Source organism: Anolis sagrei, chromosome 10 (genome assembly GCF_037176765.1).
Source record: "Anolis sagrei isolate rAnoSag1 chromosome 10, rAnoSag1.mat, whole genome shotgun sequence".
NCBI classification, from domain to species: Eukaryota; Metazoa; Chordata; class Lepidosauria; order Squamata; family Dactyloidae; genus Anolis; species Anolis sagrei.
The window spans coordinates 4,722,211-4,744,637 of NC_090030.1; the positions used below are offsets into that span (position 1 = coordinate 4,722,211).

The window sequence follows — 22,427 nt, forward strand, 5'->3', positions numbered from 1 at the left end:
CAAAACAGCATGGTATGCATGTGCGGGCGAGGGGGAGCATGTGAGGCTGGAGGGAGGCTCGTGCCAGTGAGTCCCTTCAAGGCAGGGGGTTCTGTTTGGGAAGTGTGGTCAAATTCTATCATTGGTGGGGTTCAGAATGCTCTTTGGTTGTAGATGAACTATAAATCCCAGCAACTACAACTCCCAAATATCAAGGTCTATTTTCTCCAACTCCACACATTTGGGCAGATTGAGAATTTGTGCCAAGTGTGGTCCAGATCTTTCACTGTTCTCTGGATGTAGGTGAACTACAACTCCAAAACTCAAGGTCAATGCCCACCAAACCTTTCCAGTAGGGCTGGGCGGTTTCGTTTCGTAATTTCGTAATTCGTTAAAAATTCATTTTTTTTTTTTTTGTTACGAAGCAATAACGAACCATTCAGGAGCATCTAAAAAAACGAAACGAATTTTTCAATTCGTTTCGTAATTGCTTCGTATTTGTTTTGTATTCGTTTCGAAATCGTTTCGAAATCGTTTCGTTATTATTTCTGCATGTCTGGGGCAAGTTTTATAGCTGTTGTTTGTTTAATCAGTGAAAAAAAATTATAAATATCACACCAACAGTCAACAACAGAGGGAGAGGGAAGCTTCAGAAGTTCCTCCTGTCCCATATGGAGGTTTTTTAGCGTATTGCGCGGTCGCGTCCGCCATTAACTAATCGATCTGTATTTGTTTCGTATTCGTTTTGTATTGTTTCGTAATTTTACGAAATTTCGTAAATATCAAACTTTTTCAAAGAAAAATTTCGGAATTCTTTTAAATATCGAAACGCAAAAAACCCCAAAAAACAAATCGAGTTTAGAAACAAATTTTTCCGTGGTTGCCCAGCCCTACTTTCCAGTATTTTCTGTTGGTCGTGGGAGTTCTGTGTGCCAAACAAGTTTGGTTCAATTCCATTGTTGGTGGAGTTCAGAATGCTTTTTGATTGTAGGCAAACTATAAATCCCAGGAACTACAACTCCCAAATGACAAAATCAATCCTCCCCCAACCCCACCAGTATTTAAATTTGGGCATATCCTGTATATAGATATTTACATTATGATTCATGACAGTAGCAAAATTACAGTTATGAATTAGCAATGAAAATAATGTTATGGTTGGGGGTCACCACAACATCAGGAACTGTATTAAGGGCTCGTGGTATTAGGAAGGTCGAGAAACACTGGTCTAGTTACTCCTCTTGGCACTCTATGTCCACTTCTTATGGGCCCTTTATGTTGAAAGACACAAGTCTCTCTAAACTGTTTTCTTACTGTCAGAAGAGTTGTTTTACTATAGTCAGTGAAGTAACAATACACTCACGATGCATTCATTCTCCAAAGCACTTTTGCTAACCACAAACAATTTACTAAAATACATATGTCTTTTCAGCTTTTCAATGAGATGATTCAAGAAAATGGGTACAATTTTGATCGATCGTCACCGACGTTCAGCGGCATTAAGGAATTAGCCCGGCGCTTTGCTTTAACATTTGGGCTCGATCAGCTGAAAACAAGAGAAGCCATTGCTATGTTGCACAAGTAATTGCTCATTTTTTTCTGATTTGTACTCAAATATGTTGCCTGCTGTAGAGTTACTGATGTAATTGTTTTCCTCTTTTCGCAATTTCCAAAATTGGGAAGGGAGTTCCAAAATAGATAGGATGGTTAAATCTTAAAATAACTTTAATGAAGTTGCTGCAGCTTGTGGATTTCAAGCCAGTCTGTAATAACACTGTGTAACACAATTGTTGTTCCTGGATTATAAACCATTTCCTAATTGGTTCAATCATAAGAACATGGGAAAAGTTTATTGAATTGCAAAAAACTTTGTTTCTGTGGGAGGGACATCTTGCACATTTTGCTCTAGTTTTACAGTGAATAATAATAATAATAATAATAATAATAATAATAATAATAATGAAGTCTATACTGGCTCGGTCGTCGTCCAGGATAACCAGCAGGGTGTCTGCTGTGGACTCATCTTGTTGTGTTTCAAAATAATAATAATAATAATGATAATGATAATAATCGCTATCGTGATTGTATTTATTAGAATGTTATTTTAAGAGTGCTTTTTTTTTCCTTATTAGTAATGTACTTTGATGTTGTCATTATTTGTTTTTATGTTTTGATTTTATTACTGTAATATGTTGTCCGGGCTTGTAAGCCGCTCAGAGTTCCCATCGGGGAGATGGTGGTGGGGTATAAAGTATTATTATTATTATTATTTATTTATTTATTTATTTATTTATTTATTTATTTATTTATTAATATCATAGAGTCACAACCAACCTAATTTGTGGCAACCACAATAACAACAAATAAAAGTTGCTATCCTTTCTGGAGGACAGCAACTACTTTTAAAGTAAGGACCACATAATTAAACAGGAATAACATTTTCAAACCAGGAACAGAAAAAAAATCAAGTTACATAGTGTAATTAAAGTAAAGCAGCAGTTAAAATAGTAAAAGTAAAGGTTTTTCCTTAACATTAAGTCCAGTCGTGTCCGACTCTGGGGAGTGGTGCTCATCTCCATTTCTAAGCCGAAGAGCTGGTGTTGTCCATAGACGCCTCCAAGGTCATGTGGTCTGCATCACTGCATGGAGCGCCGTGCAGTTAAAATAAAACATACTGTATTACTTCAAGTGTTATATGCTGCAAGCATTAAGGAAGGAATCTACGGAGAGAATGCAAGGATTAAATTGACCATTTCAGTGAATGTGTTCAAAGCCAATATGAAAACAGTGCCAATGCCCTTTTCTATATGACAACACACTCAGACCTTTAAGACCTTTTGTATCTGATACCAGTTTCTGAGCTAGAGCTTCCTTCCTTCTGGCTGGCAAAGATATTTGTATATGTATATATGTGTGTGCATATTGGAGCCCCAGGTAGCATTAAACGCTGAGCTGCTGAACTTGCTGACTGAAAAGTCGGGGGTTTGAATCCGAGGAGCGGGGTGAGCTCCCACTGTTTATTTATTTATTTACAACATTTATATGCCGCCCTTCTCACCCCGAAGGGGACACAGAGCGGCTTACAAGGTATATATTGCATACAATATATTATATTATTAGCATAGTCCAATATTAGCACTAAACATTGCTATATTGCACCATACCACTGTATCGTAATATTATTAGTAATATTACATGTAATATAAATATATAATTATAATATCTTATTATTATTATTATTATTATTATTATATTGCATTACATTATAAAATTATAAATAGTATATGTATATATATTATATTATATTACAGTATATTCTGGCGTATAAGACTACTTTTTAACCCAAGAAAATCTTCTCAAAAGTCAGGGGTTGTCTTATACACGGGTGTAGTCTTATGCATGGGAGTCGTCTTAACTCTATATTTTAACTGGAAAAGTTGGGGGTCGTCTTATACTATATATTAGCCCCAGCTCCTGCCAACCTAGCAGTTTGAAAATATGCCAGTGTGAGTAGATCAATAGGTACTGCTCTGGTGGGAAGGTAACAGCGCTCCATGCCGGCCACATGACCTTGGAGATGTCTATGGACAACGCCGGCTCTTTGACTTAGAAATGGAGATGAGCCCCAACCCCCAGAGTAGGACACGACCAGACTTAATGTCAAGGGGGAACCTTTACCTACGTGTGCATACAGTTTTCTGGAAAGTCTTTAACTCATGGAGGAAGCACATATTTGAATCCCTGGTTCCAACTACTTAATTCTGCTGGATTTCACAGCAAGAAATTGGCTCACTGCTTGGCGCGGAGCCATTTAATGAAATGAGATGTGACTGGATGACTCACCCCATGTCCATTTGATTTCATTCAGTTTACTTTAAATATGATAGCTGGACTTTGATTTCACACTCAGAAAGTCATTGGGACGTGCGGCACATTAAAATGGAAACAAACTGAATCAAGTAGCACGAGTTATTTTATGGAAATACTCATTTTGCAAAAGTTGATGTAGTTGGCACTGGTGTTGGCTTCATTTTGGTACTTAGCTTTGAAGAATTATAGGACTTCCGTTTAACTTCCGGAAGTCAAGAACCTCCTCATTTTTTTATTTTTACTTTACTTTATTTTTTTTATATCTTTTCTTTTTTTGATCTATATATAATTCCATTTCTTACTATTTCCTACTTTTCTCTAATTGCATTGTTCTCCAACTTTGCTTGTATACTTTCCAGAGTATATACATTTTTGTTTGTCTTCTTTCTTTCTATTTTAGTCTTTAAAACAATAAAAATATATTTAAAAAAGAATTATAGGATTTTTAGGTATTATATAAATGTGTTTTTTAATTATTAAATCGTAATTTATTTAGTCAAAAATTGGGACTGATTTAACCATATGCACCTTATGTCGGGATATACCGTATATACTCGAGTATAAGCCGACCCGAATATAAACCGAGGCACTTAATTTTACCACCAAAAAATGGGAAAACTTATTGACTTGAGTATAAGTTGAGGGTGAGAAATGCAGCAGCTACTGGTAATACAAAATAAATATAGATACCAATAAAATTACTTTAATTGAGGAAACAGTAGGTTAAATGTTTTTCAATGTTTACATAAAACTGTAATTTAAAATAAGACTGACCAACTTTGATTAAACCATTATTCTAACCTTTTTCAGTGTAAATGTGCTTACGTATCCTTCCAATAATAATAAAGAAAGTAAAATAATAAATGTAATAACAACAATAAATTATTATTATTATTATTATTATTATTATTATTATTATTATTTACAGCTTTCATATTCTGCCCTTCTCACCCCGCAGGGGACTCAGGGCGGATTACAGTGTACACATACATGGCAAACATTCAATGCCAATTTTTGACATACAAACATATACAGACATACACAGAGGCTATTTAACTTTTTCTGGCTGCCAGGGGAGCTGTCGCTTTCATCGTCCATCTGTGACGCTGATGAAGCACTTCCGCATTCCCCGCATGCTTCCCCGCTGGAATGCTTTGCTGGAGTCTTCTTTATGGCCTCATAAATCAGTTAATTTAGCCTCCCCACACTTTTTAAGGTGGTACCTAATTTTCCTACTTGACAGATGCAACTGTCTTTCAGGTTGCAAAGGTTGACAGCAGGCTACACACAATTGGTTGGAAACCCACTCTAACCCAGGGTGGCTTCGAACTCATGACCTTTTTGGTCAGAGTGATCTTAATGCAGCTGACACTCAGTCAGCTGCGCTACAATCCCGGTAAAATAATAAATGTAATAATAAAAATAAAAATAAATAGAGTAAAATAAATGTAATACAAATAATAATAAGAGTACAATAATGCAAATGTAATAATGCCAATAATAGAGTAAAATAATAAATGTAATAACAATAATACTAAAGTAAAATAATAAATGTAATAATAATAATAGAGTAAAATAAATGTAATAAAATAATAGAGTAAAATAATGTAAATGTAATAATACCAATAATAGAGTAACCCTAAAATAATAAATGTAATAAAAATAATAGTAATAACAGAGTAAAATAATGAATAACTTTGACTTGAGAATAAGCTGAGGGCAGCTTTTTCAGCCTAAAAAAGGGGCTGAAAAACTAGGCTTATACTCGAGTATATACAGTGTTAAGAGTAATAAAACAAAAAAATACAATAATACAAGACACAATAGCTTCCCTTGCTATATTAAGTCCACAAAGATTTCATTGGAAATGCTGACTTAGATTCCTAATTCTTTTCAGAGATGGGATTGAGTTTGCTTTTAAAGAGCCGAATCCACAGGGTGAAAGCCATCCACCTTTATATTTGGCATTCCTTGATATATTGAGCGAATTCTCTTCCAAACTTCTCAGGCAAGACAAAAAAACAGTGTAAGTATTTTGGGCAAATTCTTGGTCATGGGTTTTCTCGCAAGTCGTGTTTGTCTGTGCTGTGATTTAATGTGGAAATAAAGTTGTGTCAAACATATTCTATTTTGTATACCTCTAGTTGGCTTTGAAATACATTCTTGTACATTATTTCCCTAAATTAGCTATTTTGCTTTTGTAATGGACAAGCATTGGAAATAAAGTATGGTTGCAAATGTGCAGGGCGTGTTGATAGAAGAGGACGTGAGAGTTACCTCTGTTTTAAACGTTGGCTTCTAATTGAATGGAATACTAGATCCAAGGTGTTTCGTTCCAGCCATAAAATTTGGTTGTGTCTTATGCCTCTGTTTAGTTTAGGATTCACTCAGCAGCTGTTGCTTCTGCTGCTTCTGTTTTGGTCAGGTAGAGAAGAGAAAGACTAAGATTGATTAACACAATTGCATAATATAGACATTTGTGTTGACAAATGCAATATCAGGACATAGTATTGTCATAGGCTTTCATGGCTGGAATCACTGGGTTGCTGTGTGTTTTCTGGGCTATCTGGCCATGTTCCAGAAGCATTCTCTCCTGACGTTTCACCCACATCTATGGCAGGCGTCCTCAGAGGTTGTGAGGTCTGTTGGAAACTAGGAAAATTCAGGTTTATATATCTGTGGGATGTCCAGGGTGGGAGAAAGAACTCTTGTCTGTTGGAGGCAAGAATGAATGTTGCAGTTGGCTGGCTTGGTTAGCATTGAATGGCCTTGCAGCTTCAAATTCTGGTTGATTGCTACTGGGGGAATCCTTTGTTAGGAGGTGTTCGCCGGCCCTGATTTATTCTTGTCTGATGAACCAACCTGCACACGGCGTGAATATTGCCATTGGCCAGCTTGATTAGCACTGAATGTCCTTGCAGCTTCAAAGTCTGGTTGATTGCTACTGGGAGAATCCTTTGTTAGGAGGTGTTCGCCGGCCCTGATTTATTCTTGTCTGATGAACCAACCTGGACACGGCGTGAATATTGCCATTGGCCAGCTTGATTAGCACTGAATGGCCTTGCAGCTTCAAAGTCTGGTTGATTGCTACTGGGGGAATCCTTTGTTAGGAGGTGTTCGCCGGCCCTGATTTATTCTTGTCTGATGAACCAACCTGCACACGGCGTGAATATTGCCATTGGCCAGCTTGATTAGCACTGAATGTCCTTGCAGCTTCAAAGTCTGGTTGATTGCTACTGGGAGAATCCTTTGTTAGGAGGTGTTCGCCGGCCCTGATTTATTCTTGTCTGATGAACCAACCTGCACACGGCGTGAATATTGCCATTGGCCAGCTTGATTAGCACTGAATGGCCTTGCAGCTTCAAAGTCTGGTTGATTGCTACTGGGGGAATCCTTTGTTAGGAGGTGTTCGCCGGCCCTGATTTATTCTTGTCTGATGAACCAACCTGGACACGGCGTGAATATTGCCATTGGCCAGCTTGATTAGCACTGAATGTCCTTGCAGCTTCAAAGTCTGGTTGATTGCTACTGGGAGAATCCTTTGTTAGGAGGTGTTCGCCGACCCTGATTTATTCTTGTCTGATGAACCAACCTGGACACAGCGTGGATATTGCCATTGGCCAGCTTGATTAGCACTGAATGGCCTTGCAGCTTCAAAGTCTGGTTGATTGCTGCTGGGGGAATCCTTTGTTAGGAGGTGTTCGCTGGCCCTGATTTATTCTTGTCTGATGAACCAACCTGGACACAGCGTGGATATTGCCATTGGCCAGCTTGATTAGCACTGAATTGCCTTGCAGCTTCAAAGTCTGGTTGATTGCTGCCTGGGGGAATCCTTTGTTCGCTGGCCTTGCGGCTTCAAAGCCTGGGTGCTTCCTGTAGCCATGCTTTGAAAAACTCTGAAATCAGGACTAAATAAAGAACAACACTCAGAAAACAGGGGAATTTCAGACAAGAAACAATCAGAGCCAGCTAACATCTCCTAACAAAGGTATCGCAGTCAGTTTTCTCATGGCTTGTTCTTCTTTCTTTTGAAAGGTATGCTTACCTGGAGAAGTTTATGACCTTCCAGATGTCTCTCCGGAGGGAAGATGTGTGGCTCCCACTCATGTCTTACAGGAACTCTTTGCTCGCCGGCGGGGACGACGACACCATGTCCGTCCTCAGCGGAATGAGCAACCGGGGGTCGACAGTCCGGAGCAAGAAAACCAAGCCGGCCACAGGGAAACGGAAACTACCTGAAGGTGGGGTTTCGTTGCGTCATTTTCCCCCTTTACATCAAGTGTGCTTACCTTATTGTATATTTAAAATAGAATAGTCGGGTAAAAAGGGGAGAAGGAGGGAACGGAGTACTATGTGAATTAAACTATGGGTTGGTTGATTTTTATAAGCCAGCAGATCATTATCTCAAACATAAGCTATTAATTGATAGTTAGATAGATCTGTTTATTGATTATCCACTGACCAATAAACAGATCTATCTATCTGTTTATTGATTATCTGCTGAGCAAGTTGCACCCTGTTGCGCAATTGGTTAAACCCTTGTGTCGGTAGAACTGAAGACTCATAGGTTCAAATCCGGGAAGAGTGCGAATGAGCTCCCTCTGTCAGCTCCAGCTCTTCATGCAGGGACATGAGAGAAGCCTCCTACAAGGATGGTAAAACATCAAAACATCCTGGCAACATCCCCTGGGCAACGTCCTTGCAGACGGCCAGAAGTGACTTGTAGTTTCTCAAGTCTCTCCTGACACAAAAAAGTAAAAATCAGCTGACCATATCGACAATAAAAGACAAAAACAAAAACACACAGACAAATAGTCACTAATCACCGTGCTAAAACTCCCACAATAGTTAACAAAAACAAATTAAAACTTATTTTACATTCTCATTATCAAATTTATTTTTTAAATTTATTATTTATATATGCCGCTTTGAGTTCCACTCTGGGAGAAAAGTTAGATAGAAATAAGCAAATTATGAAATAGGAAGAATGAACATGGAATGGCTGGACGATGATGCTGGATAATAATTTTAACAGGACATCGGTAATTATATGTTTTTAAATGCTTTTTTAAATGTTGAGTTGAATGTTTTTAACTGTATCTTTATGAATGTATGGCACTAAAATTGCTATTTCTGTGAGCCGCCTTGAGTCGCCGTAAGGCTGAGAAAGGCGGGATGCAAATGCCGTAAATCTATGTAAATAAATAATCAAATTCATTACAAGGGACCCCCATTTTGTGAGATAAAGAGATCTCTCAGGGCTTTTGTGATGAATTTGGCTATGCAGCGGACTAAGTGTTGATCCTCCCCAGAAAGAAAAATAAGATGATTTGGCAATTGGGTTGATTATTATAGATATTGAGATCTCACCTTGGCCTATAGACAACAATCAAAACAAAATATGCACAGTGTCCTGAATTAATAGATTTCACTGTATTAAAAACAGGAAATAAAGTAGCAAAGTCATAATTTGGTTGTTGTGTTCAGACTTAGAAATGTGGCAAAGCTATAAAAGAGGGGTGGTTAATGATTTTGATGTCTTGTCTAGCTGGGGTGCAAGAAGCCCTGACATTTCGAAGTGCAAGGCTTGTGATGTGATCTCATGCAGTTTTTCTCCTTCCAGCTGAGGAAAGCAGCAGTAGCGACAGCATGTGGATGAGCAGGGAGCAGACGATGCACACGCCGGTCATGATGCAGACCCCTCAGCTCACGTCCACCATCATGCGGGAACCCAAAAGGTTGCGGCCCGAAGAGAGCTACATGGGTGTCTATCCCATGCAAGCTGAACACCACCAACCGCCCATTGATTACAAGTATATACACTTGAAAACAACTGTTTTCTCATTCCTGAAATACTTGGTCTGTGCCTCTTTTAAATGAAGATACTTCTCTTTTTCAAGTACGCAGGTCACATGGATGTTGGCTCAAAGGCAGCAGGAAGAAGCAGCCCGGCAGCAGCAGGAGAGAGCGGCCATGAACTACGTGAAGCTGAGAACCAATTTGCAGCACGCCATGTAAGCGCAAGCACCAGTTGCCCCTCAAAGAGGAGAGAAAGGCCTTGCTCAAATTCCTTTTCTCCTTTTGCTTTTGCCCGTATTCTTCCCCGCTCATTGCCAAGTCCCTTGATGCAGCGATCCGGATAATGCTCAAAACATGCTCCAGCAGATGACAGAAAAGAGTCTTGTGACATTAGCGCAGGGGTCCTCAAACCTTTTAAACAGAGGGCCAGGTCACAGTCCCTCAAACTGTTGGAAGGCCGGATTATAATTTGAAAAAAAAAATGAATGAATTCCTATGCACACTGCACACACCTTATCTGTAGTGCAAAAAAAACAACAACAACAATACTTTAAAACAATACAATAATTAAAATGATGAACAATTTTAACAAATATAAATTTATTAGTATTTCAATGGGAAGTGTGGGCCTGCTTTTGGCTGATGAGATAGGATTGTTGTTGTTGCATGCTTTCAAGTCATTTCAGACTTAGGTTGACCCTGAGCAAGGGCTGGGTAAATGACCTTGGAGGACCGTATCTGGCCCCCGGACCTTAATTTGAGGACCCCTGCATTAGAGGATGGTGTGCTGGTCCACTTGCAGAAATGGGATGGCCAAGAGACCACACGGAAAAGGAAATTTAGATGCATTCTTTATGCAATGCTTTTGATATGAAATAAAGCAATGGTCTGAATAAGAGCAATCAAACTGATACTTAATCCAGCCAAGACAGAGTTTTTTTTTTATCATGTCAGAAGTGACTTGAGAATATGCTGCAAGTTGATTGTTTTAATTAGTTATAACTGTTGACATTATATGGTAAATTTGTGTATTGTATATTGTATTGTATTTTGTGAATTGTTAGGCATAGAACTGTGCCTTTTGTAAGCTGCCCTGAGTCCCCCCTAGGGGGTTGAGAAGGGCGAGGTAGAAGCACCCCAAATAATAATAATAATAATATTAATAATAATAAGTTGCTTCTGGTGTGAGAGAATTGGTCGTCTGCAAAGATGTTGCCCAGGGGACGCCTGGATGTGTTACCATCCTGTGGGAGACTTCTCTCATGTCCCCACAAGGAAACTGGGCCTGACAGATGGGAGCTCACCCCATCTTGTGCATTTGAACCGCCAACCTTCAGATCAGCAGTTCAGCCGGCACAAGGGTTTAACCTATTGCGCGACCGTGGCTCCCTAAGACAGAGATGCTTCTGCGCAATTGATTGGCAGGTTTGTCTTTAAAACTTCAGGATGAGAATTAACAAGGAATGTATTTTCGAAGGTTTTCATGGCCAAAATTACAGGGTTGTTGTAGGTTTTTTGGGCTGAACCTCACAACCTCAGGATGCCTGCCATAGATGCAGGCAAAACTTCAGGAGAGAATGCTTCTAGAACATGGCCATACAGCCCAAAAAACCTACAACAACCTAACTAGGAATTATGCTTGGTTGATCCAAAAAAAAAAAAAAAAAAAGGTTCAAAACTCGTTTCAGATGTAGGGGGTGCTGGTGGTTCAATTCTAAAGTCAATTCTGATTTTCACAGAAAAAAATTATCCAAACTTTTCCCAAGACTTCTGAATCCTTTTGTTAATGGTTTGAAAGTATTATTTCCTGTTTCAATGGTTGGTCTTTACTTTAAAAGTAGTTGTTTTACTCCAGACGTGGGGAAAAGCAAACGGAGGACATTCCTTCCTTCTCTGGTTCAAAACTGGCTTCTCTGGCTTTAAAACTGGCTTCTCTGGCTTGTGCCCATGCCAGGAAATTCCTTCTTTTTCTGGTTTAAAACTGGCTTCTCTGGCTTTAAAACTGGCTTATTTGGCTTGTGCCCATGCCAGGAAATTCCTCCCTTTTCTGGTTTAAAACTGGCTTCTCTGGCTTGAGCCAAGGTCAGGAAATTCCTTCCTTCTCTGGTTTAAAACTGGCTTATCTGGCTTTAAATCTGGCTTCTCTGGCTTGAGCCGAGGCAGGGACCAGAAGCGGGGACAAGCTGAATAATTTCCGACTCACTTCCTGAGTCGTAACAAAAATGGCAGAAAAAGCTTCAGATTGGCAAAGGGATTTCCATTTTTTAAAAAAGTTTTGATATCAATTCAAAAAGGTAATTTTAACGAAATTATTACGAGCAACGAGTTATCCGAGCAACTCTACCCATGCCTACTAGGAATGCATTTGCATGGATATGTCAGGTGTCTGTACTGTATAACTAAGCGGGATTCTATATTCACGTTATTCCTTCAGTCGACGTGGCTCAAGCCTAATGGAAGACGACGAGGAGCCAATTGTCGAAGATGTTATGATGTCATCAGAAGGGCGCATTGAGGATCTCAACGAAGGCATGGATTTCGACACCATGGACATAGATCTAGTAAGGAAAATAAGTTGCTTCAGGCTTTCCTCAAATGTCTTCCTGAGATGGGCTGTATTACTAAACAATAGGTTGTAAAGCACAACTATTATTACACTATGTCACAAATTTTGAAAAAATTGTTCTGTTCCTGTTTTGGAAGTATTATTTCCTTTTTAATTGTGCGGTCCTGACTTTGAAAGTCGTCGTTTTACTCCAGAAACGTCATTTTTGTGTCAGCCACAAACTTGATTGATTGATTGAGACTCAGTGATGAGATATTCATTGCAAAACCAAAACCAAATGTGCTATAGCAGGATGTCCCTCCTGCAGAAACAAATGTTTTGCAGTTTAATAAACTTTTTCTTATGTTTTTATGATAAAACCAATGAGGAAATGACATTAATAACTCAGGAACAAAACTAGTGTTATTGTTGTTACTGTTACAGGTTTTGTACTGGGTGGGAAAACGGATAGGCAATTTCTTTTAATCTGGAACCAGCTAAGTAAATAATAAAGGAAAAATATGAATGTAATGTGGGCCTATCTGGTTTCTTTTCTAGCCACCTTCAAAGAACAGGAGAGAAAGGACAGAGCTCAAGCCGGATTTCTTTGATCCTGCATCAATCATGGACGAGTCTGTAAGTCACGTGATCTAAAACATTGGGTTAGAATAGTTGGTGGTCACAGGTTTATTGTCTACGTCAGGCATGTGCAAACTTCAGCCTTACATGTGTTTTGGACTTCAACTCCGATAATTCCTAAAAGCCTACCAGTTGTTGGGAATTATGGGAGTTGTAGTCCAAAACACCTGGAGAGCTTAAGTTTGCCCATGTGTGGTCTAGGGCAAGCGTCTCTTTAGCAAGTGTTAAAAAGTCTTATTTTGCATGCATAACATTTGCTTTAGCTTCCATATGGGAGAAAAGCAGGGTGTATTGTTCTATGTTTGCAGAACTTCACTACAACTCTCGTCAGTTTAAAAAGATGTGCATTGGTTTCCTTGACTTAATATATACATTCAATTAGAACTTTGATGGTCTTGTTTTTTCCCCATTTATATTATCTCACTAGCCGTCCCCTGCCACGCGTTGCTGTTGCCCTCATGGGGGTTCAGTGTGGGAGGTTTGGCCCAATTCTATCGTTGGTGGGGTTCAGAATACTCTGTGATTGTAGGTGAACTATAAATCCCAGCAACTACAACTCCCAAATGTCAAGATTCTATTTTCCCCAAACTCCACCAGCATTCACATTTGGGCATGTTGAGTATTTGTGTAGAGATTCGTCCACATCCATCATTATTTGACTCCACAGTGATCTCTGGATGTAGGTGAGCTACAAATCCAAAACCAAAGGACACTGCCCACCAAACCCTTCCAGCATTTTCTGTTGGTCATGGGAGAACTGTGTGCCAAGTTGGGTTCAATTCCACCGTTGGTGGGGTTCAGAATGTTCTTTGATTGTAGGTGAACTATAAATCCCAGCAGCTACAACTCCCAAATGACAAAATCAATTTTTTTGAGTGAAGGACATGTATTGGGTTGTTGGGTGTCTTGTGTCCAAATTTGGTGTCAATTCGTCCAGTGGTTTTTGAGTTCTGCTAATTCCACAAACAGACATTACATTGGGTTGTTGTAGGTTTTTCCGGGCTATATGGCCATGTTCTGGAGGCAATTTTTCTCCTGACGTTTCGCCTGACCTCACTACCTCTGAGGATGCTTGCCATAGATGCAGGCGAAACGTCAGGAGAAAAATTGCCTCCAGAACATGGCCATATAGCCCGGAAAAACCTACAGCAACCCATGGATTCCGGCCATGAAAGCCTTTGACAATACATTAAACATTACATTTTTATTTATATAGATATATTAAGTTAGGATCTAATAAACAATCTTTGAAGATTTGCCAGCGGACGTTTTTCAGTTTTGGTAAACCGTGTCATGCAGCAAATAGATACATGATGGCCAGAGTCCTTTTCAGAATCATTCATAACCCTATTTGTAAGACACGTACTCTGTTTCTTGACAATTAGTTGCTAAACTACTTTCTTTTGAATTGGAAAAGCTGTGGTTCGTGAGTGAAACCACACGGAGGCAGCAGTGAGTCAGTTATTCTACCAAAGTCTCATATGCTCGCTTTGACTTTCGGATTTATTTGTTTATATTTATTTATGACATTTATATGCTGCCATTCTCACCCCCAAGGGGACTCAGAGTGGCTTACAATATATACATACATACAATATATTATTATTATTAGCATAGTACAATATCAGTATTAAATGTTACTACATTGTACTATACCATTATATCGTAATATTATTAGTGATATTACATGTAATATAAATGTGTAATTATAATTTCATATTATTATTGGTATTATATTATATTACATTATAATATTATAATACAATATATTATATTATATTACATAATTAGCATAGCACAGGAGACAAGGTAGAAATGTCCCCTTCACTCTGGCCCAGAGTGGCTTACAATATATATATATATATATACACACACACACACACACACACATACATACAATATATTATATTATTAGCATAGTACAATATCAGTATTACATGTTATTATATTGTACTATACCATTATATTGTAATATTATTACTGATATTACATATAATATAAATATATAATTATAATATATTATTAGTATTATATTGCATTACATTATAATATTATAAAATATTATATGTATATACAATATATTATATCACATTATATTATATTATATTATATTATATTATATTATATTATATTATTAGCATAGCACAGGAGACAAGGTTGAATTATCCCCTGCCCCCCTCCCCCCCCTCGCTCTGGCCCAGGTTAGATGACACCCTAACCTTATATGTAGTATAATAATAAATACTAATAAAACTTTATACGTAGACTGCTCTCTCTCCCCAGGGGGACTCAGGGGGGTGGTTTAAATATTTTAAAAAGGTCAAACATTCAATGCCCAAGCAAATGCAAATATATCAAAACAATATGACATAATTACAAAATAATAACAACAGTAAACTAATTTATTTACGATATTTATATCCCACCTTTCTCTATCCCAGGTGGGGACTCAAGGTAGATTAAAGATCTTTTAATTTGGGTTTATTTTTATATTTTCTCCAAATGTTGTATTATATATGTATTATATACGAATAATATACAATATTATAATTATATATTATATCAAATGTAATACTAATAATATTACAATATAATGGTTTAATACGCTATAGTAATATATAATACTTATATTGTACTGTGCTAATAATATAATATATTATATGTACATATATCGTGTAAGCCACTCTGAGTCCCCTTTGGGGTGAGAAGGGCGGCACATAAATGTCGCAAATAAATAAATAAATATTTATAACAGGATATTAAAATATTAATAACAGGATATTATAATAATAGCAACTCATATTGCTAAGAGTTTTCCTAGTATTTATTTATTTACTATATTTTTACCCTGCTCTTAGTATTTATTTATTTACTATATTTTTACCCTGCTCTTCTCACCCTGAAGGGGAATCAGAGCAGCTTACAAAATTCAGTGTCTCAGTATTCATACAAATACTAAATATAACATTTCACATTATAAAATAGTTAAAACATATTAATGCAATAAAACAGATTAAAACATAGTTTCCCAATCACCCTTCCCCCACAGGCCAAACTTAAGCCTGTGGTCTTACGCGTTATTACCAAGGGGTAAGGAGATAAAAAGTGCTAGTATTACAATATAATGGTATAGTACAAAATAGTAATATATAGTACTGATATTGTACTATGCTAATAATATAATATATTGTATGTGTGTGTGTGTGTGTGTGTGTGTGTGTGTGTGTGTGTATATATATATATATATATATATATATATATCTTGTAAGCCACTCTGAGTCCCCTTTGGGGTGAGAAGGATGGCACATAAATGTCGCAAATAAATAAATAAATAAATATTAATAGCAGGGGGGGAAATTACTTTTAGCTACCTGTCTTTGGCACTGTTATCTGCTGTGGTTCCATATTATCAGTTATATAAGTTTGATAATATTTGTAAAGCTTACGAGGAAAACATAGCACAGTTTCCTTTAATGTATATATCCCCCCCCCCCCCCCCCGCCTTTTCTCTTCTAGGTTCTTGGAGTCTCGATGTTTTAATGCCAGCCCGGCATGTAACAACTCCGCGGTGAAGTCGTTTTGGAAGAAGAGATTTTCAAAAATAAAAATTGGGGTAGATACAGTCAATATTCTGAACAGGACTTTTTTTCTCTAAGGAGAAGGTGTGCGTAAACAAGATCCAGTGCGCTGATCGAAGGGGCAGTTTTGTTTGCCTGAAACATATAAAGGACAAGTAAACAACTTGAGGATAAGCTATAGTTTCTGTTGGGGATAAAACCAGTATTTTATTTATGTAAGATTACTTTTCTTTTCCAAATCATAGTCAGTGCCGCCATTTTTGGGATTCATAGCTGTTAGGGGAGAGGCTTGAGACGCTTGCAAGCCCCGTCCCTTTAAATAATTATAATCCGTTGGATGTATTCAAATAATGACTTCTTCTTAGACGATTGTGGAAATAACGAAGCGGCTTAATAACACGTCATTTGTAGAATTAGGAGAGAAGCAAAAGCCGGAAGCATTTTTGGTGAGATAGATACTGGTCAATCGCGGTGTCGTTCCAGTTCGGATAATCATGGAAATTAATAACGTGCAAGCTGATTAGTTGACGTCTATTTTAGGATCGTAAAAATAATAAAGACGACACAAAACGTACCCATATTTACTTAACTATGTATTCATACAAGTATCCAGGAACCATGAACTGTTGTCAGGAAGCACTGAGGTCAGTCTCGCTTTACCCATTTAACAACCCTGAGAGTTTGCTTGTCCTTTAAGATACAAAAACAAAAATGTAATGTTGTGAAATTTCCTTCCAGTAGTGCCACTGTATTTTGTCTCCAAATAAAAGAAGCTTATTGTAGTATGTTTGCAGAAAAAAAAAATCTAAACGACAAAAAAAATAAATATACAGCTTATTAGAGTGTGGGAATAGGGGGTCTAAATTTTAAATAAAAAAGTATATATATATATAAATTGGTGCTGATTTTATAATTGCGCAGTTTGTTTAGTTTTTTCTTACTTTTAAAAAAATTCCAACTTAAAATAAAAATAATTATGAGGTTTCAGAAATATATTGAAAGTTTAACAATGTTTAAAAAATAAAATAGATGAGCGTGAGGAATTCATGCTCTTAAAAAAATGATTTTTAAATTTGTATTTTATATTGTTTTATCTATCTCTGTCTTTGCAAGCAGTCTTCAGGTTAACGATGATAACTTCTAACAGGTTATATATACAGTACATTTCCTCTGTAATGTAAATTTGAATCAGATGATAAGAAATTCTTCTTCGACATCCCTCCCCCCCTTCCTGTGAAAATATTCTTTGAAAGCTAAAGCTTTAAAACATCAGATTTTGTGATATATTTTTTTTGTTTTGGTTTGTTTTTCACGATTCAATCATTCTAAACCAGGCATGGGCGAACTTGGACCATCCAGGTGTTTTGGACTTCAACTCCCATAATTCCTCTACCTTTTCCCCCTCAGCTGGGTAAAATCAGCAAGCAGTTTATTTAAGATAATAAAAAGCCAAAGCAGTAGAAAGTCATCCACAGTAAAAAGTCATCCAATCGATATAAAAGGAAACAGGGACAAAGAATCCAAAGAAATCCATGAAACTAGACTCTTGAATTCATGAACAAAACAGAAGCGATAGGCACTTGAATCCATGAACAGAACAGAGGTGTATTCCATTGAAAAAACATGAACTAGGTAGATCTTGACGCAGGGAACTTAACGTTAATCTGACGTTGCCTCAACTAAAGCAACGTCTCACAAATCACTTATAAACCCTGCCCTGACTCCAAAACAGCTAGGAACGGATTCTTTCTTAATTTTGGTTTCACAACTAACTTCTGTTGGAGTCTGGCTGAGCGTCTTAATTGCTGCCCGAGCTGTCTCTGTTTACTGAAACATATTTTCCTATTCAAGGTCTCACTCCCCTCATTAACTCCTGCACCTGGGGCCTCGAAATGAACTCAATTCTCAGATAACTGGTCAGAGAACTGCGATGAAAAGCCTTTCCCAAGCTCGGGGTCTTGAGAATCCTCTTGCAGCAACTTAGGCTTCTGTGACCTGTTTTTAAACTCCATTCAGGCTCTTGTAGCAACTCTGGCCTCTCATCCCCAGACCCTGGGCCAGAAGCCGAATCAACATCCTCATTCCCTTCAGGAACGTCAACGTGAGCATCATCCCCGTTCCCATCATGAAAATCAACATGATTATCAGACACAATCATGGGCTGACATACAACAGCTGAAGAGGGAAAGGAAAGGGCCTGAGGCTGTTAGGAATTGTGGGAGTTGAAGTCCAAAACACCCGGAAGGCCCAAGTTTTCTAAACACGCATGCATTTGGACATCCACTCTGCAAGGCTTAGGCAGCTAGACATCACTTAACAAAAGGAAGCGTTAACTTATATATTACATAATGTCTCTTTCTTTCTCTCTTTTCGTCAGTTGTCTCTTCAGTTCTCAAGGTATATTATTATTATTTCCTAATCATTCCATGCGCCTTAAAATACGCTCGCAATACAATGTTCTTCCAACAAACTTTAAACATTTTTTGAAAGCCTCTTCCTTTGTCTGAAATCAGAACCAACAAATGGGTCACTGTTTAGTTTTCCGGGATGTGTGCCATGTTCCAGAAGCATTCTCTCCTGACATTTCGCCCACGTCTATGGCAGGCATACTCAGAGGTGGTGAGGTTTGTTGGAAAGTAGGCAAGTGGGGTTTAGTGTATATCTGTGGAATAATGTCCAGGGTGGGAGAAAGAACTCTTGTCTGTTGGAGGCAAGTGTGAATTGGCCACCTTGATTAGCTTTGAATGGCCTTACAGCTGTAAAATCAACCAGTCAGGGTATCTGCTTGGAGTTCTGTTGGAAGTAAGGCGAGTGGACAGTATATGTATCTGTGGAATAATGTCCAGGGTGGGAGAAAGAACTCTTATCTGTTGGAGGCAAGTGTGAATATTGCAATTGGCCATCTTGATTAGCACTGAATAGCCTTGTAGCTTCAAAGCCTGGCTGCTTCCTGCTCGGGAAACAGTCAGGGCCAGGTAACATCTCCCATTACTGTACAAAATCAGAAGAGTAAATAAAGAACAACACTCAAAAAACAGTGGAAATTCCAGACAGGAAACAATCAGGGCTAGCTAACAGCTCCCAACAAAGGATTCCCTCAGGCAGGAGGCAGCCAGGCTTTGAGGCTGCAATATATAATAAGATAACTTTATTCTATTCCACTCTATCTCTCTGCAGGGACTCAGGACGGATTCCATCATACAGTGGCATGCATCCAATGCCTTCCTAAAACAGACAGACAATGACATAAAATCTCATAGAGACCCCACATATGAAAGCAGCGTTAAAAACCTAACATCAAATTAAATCTAATACCAGTGAGTTAAACATAACATCAGTAAATTAAACCAACATGGTCAGACTGTTTCAGACAAGAGTTATATCGTGGCATAAATCTAAAATCCACAGTAATTTACAAAGCCAACTGAAGTTCAACAAAGTTGTGTGGGTTGGATTATGTGGCCTAGGATTGTAAATTGAGTTTAGCATATTATTAGAGAATACAGAAATACTGGACCACCATGTCAGACTACACAGAGAAGCCACTAAAATCCACAAGTATGGATAATTTCAACAGAAAGGAGGAAGCCACAAAAATGAACAAAATCTGGCTTCCGAGTATTAAATAACTCTAAAATCAGGACAGTAAATAAAGAGCGACACTCAAAAAAGAGGGGAATTCCAGACAAGAAATAATCAGGGCCAGCTAACACATCCCAATAAAGGATTCCAGGTAACATCTCCCAACCAGGGGTCCCCCCCAGGCATAAAGCAGCCAGGCTTTGAAGCTGCAAGGTCATTCAGTGATCATCAAGGTGGCCAATTGCAACATTCACACTTGCTTCCAACAGTCAAGAGTTCTTTCTCCCACCCTGGACATTATTCCACAGATATATCGATCCCATTTTCCTAGTTTCCAACAGACCTCACAACCTCTGAGGATGCCTGTGAGGCAAGAAGGGCTGATAGGTATCCCTAATGTCCAAGGTGGGAGAAAGAAAGAACCTTTGTCTGCTTGAGGCAAGTGTGAATGTCACAATTGGCCACCTGGATTAGCATTGAATGGCCTTACAGCTTCAAAGCCCGGCTGCTTCCTGCCTGGGGGAATCCTTTGTTGGGAGCTGTTAGCTGGCCCTGATTGTTTCCTGTCTGGAATTCCCCTGTTTTCAATGATAATCAAGGTGTCCAATGGCAACATTCACATCTACCTCAAACAGACAAGAGTTCTTTCTTTCTCCCACCCTGGACATCATTCCACAGAGAAACTGCAAGTCGCTTCTGGTGTGAGAGAATCAGCTGTTTTCAGGGGCGTTGCCCAAAGAACGCCTGGATGTTTTGGCATCCTTTGGGAGGCTTATCTCGTGTCTCATGCGAAGCTGGAGCTGACAGATGGGAGCTCACCCCATCTCATGGGAGACCCTGGTGGCACAGTGGGTTAAAACCCTGTGCCGGCAGGACTGAAGACCAGTGAAGGTATCTGCTTAGAGGTCTGTTGGAAGTAAGGCAAGTGGACTGTATACGTATCTGTGGCATAATGTCCAGAGTGGGAGAAAGAACTCTTGTCTGTTGGAGGCAAGTGTGAATATTGCAATTGGCCACCTTGATTAGCACTGAATAGCCTTGTAGCTTCAAAGCCTGGCTGCTTCCTGCTCGGGGAAACAGTCAGGGCCAGGTAACAACTCCCATTACTGTGCAAAATCAAAACAGTAAATAAAGAACAACAGATGAGCTCCCTCTATCTGTTCCAGTTCCTCATGCGGGGATATGAGAAGCCTCCCACAAGGATGATAAAAACATCAATTCATCCGGGCGTCCTCTGGGCAACATCCTTGCAGACGGCCAATTCTCTCACACCAGAAGCGACTTGCAGTTTCTCACAACAAAAAAAATAAATCTCATTTTCCTAGTTTGCAACAGACCTCACAACCTCGGAGGATGCCTGCCATAGATGTGGGTGAAACGTCAGGAGAGAATGCTTCTGGAACATGACCGCACAGCCCAGAAAACGCACTGCAACCCAGTGGTTCCGGCCATGACAAAACCAACAAAACCTTGGGCTGCGGTAGCCATAAACCATGCGTTCTGTATAGAATCATGAAAACGACAAAACTATATTTTGGGAAAAAAACAAATCATGGGTTCCCCAAACAGAGAGCCTGATCTGCCTATAAGTTCCGTTTTGCATTGAGAGTCATGTCTGAAAATACTGCCTATTCTATATCATTTCCCTCCCTCCTTTGACGCCACTGCATCGAAATAGAACTGCTGAGAGGACTGTATATATGATTTTAAACTTAAGTTGATTCTCCCCCGCTCCCCGCGCCACCCCCTTTTCCTCTTGGAAGGAGCGTTTTCTTTGTGGAAAAGCAGTTCTTGCCGCTTTTACGTTTTCAGACTCAAAACAAAACAAAACAAAACAAACGACGTTTTATATATTTACCTTTAACCTGTCGTCCTCCACATTCTCTTTGTCCTAATTGTACTGTTTTCTGATTTGTATTTATGTCTTGAGACAAGTAACTTTTTGAATAAAAATAAACCTACAGTATGTTGTAAGTTTGATCTTTTTGAATCAAAAGGGTAGAGGAAGAAAAATTTTGAAAAAAAGGAGTGTGAATGGTGCAAAATGTTATGTTTATAAGAAGAAGATAGAAGAAAAAAAAATTAAAAAGCTTTTTCCATGTCTCTTTTAAGTGTTTGTCTCAGACTTGGGATAATGTATGGAAAACTGCACTGTTTTATATTTGTAATAAATTGTACAAGTTTTTAAAATGTGAATAAAGCACTAATTGGGTTAATAATTTAAAGTAGAGATGTGATGCCATCATGATTGGTCTTAAGTAATTTCTTCAGCCAGGGATGATGCAATGGCCTCCTCTCCCACCTTCCTTCCTTCCTTTCTTCCTCTGAAATATTATTTATCGTGTCAGGAGCGAACCAAACAGTTGTATTGTATTTAAAAACACACAAACATACACAAAATTTGCAAACTTGGCATTCTATTAAATGTCATTCTG

At 38.5% G+C, this 22,427-nt stretch overlaps 1 protein-coding gene across 1 annotated transcript in view; it reads left to right on the forward strand.

The window, feature by feature from the left end:
* STAG2 (STAG2 cohesin complex component) overlaps positions 1-21,955 on the forward strand; it is a 70,763-nt gene extending 48,808 nt beyond the window's left edge. Inside the window, exons 27-34 of the mRNA XM_060756397.2 lie at positions 1,412-1,560; positions 5,747-5,875; positions 7,885-8,090; positions 9,473-9,662; positions 9,750-9,863; positions 12,083-12,209; positions 12,752-12,829; positions 16,349-21,955. Of these exons, the coding sequence (XP_060612380.2) occupies positions 1,412-1,560; positions 5,747-5,875; positions 7,885-8,090; positions 9,473-9,662; positions 9,750-9,863; positions 12,083-12,209; positions 12,752-12,829; positions 16,349-16,372 (1,017 nt within the window). The 3' untranslated portion in view covers positions 16,373-21,955. The remainder of the gene's footprint in view (positions 1-1,411; positions 1,561-5,746; positions 5,876-7,884; positions 8,091-9,472; positions 9,663-9,749; positions 9,864-12,082; positions 12,210-12,751; positions 12,830-16,348) is intronic.
* Positions 21,956-22,427: the final 472 nt, after the last annotated feature.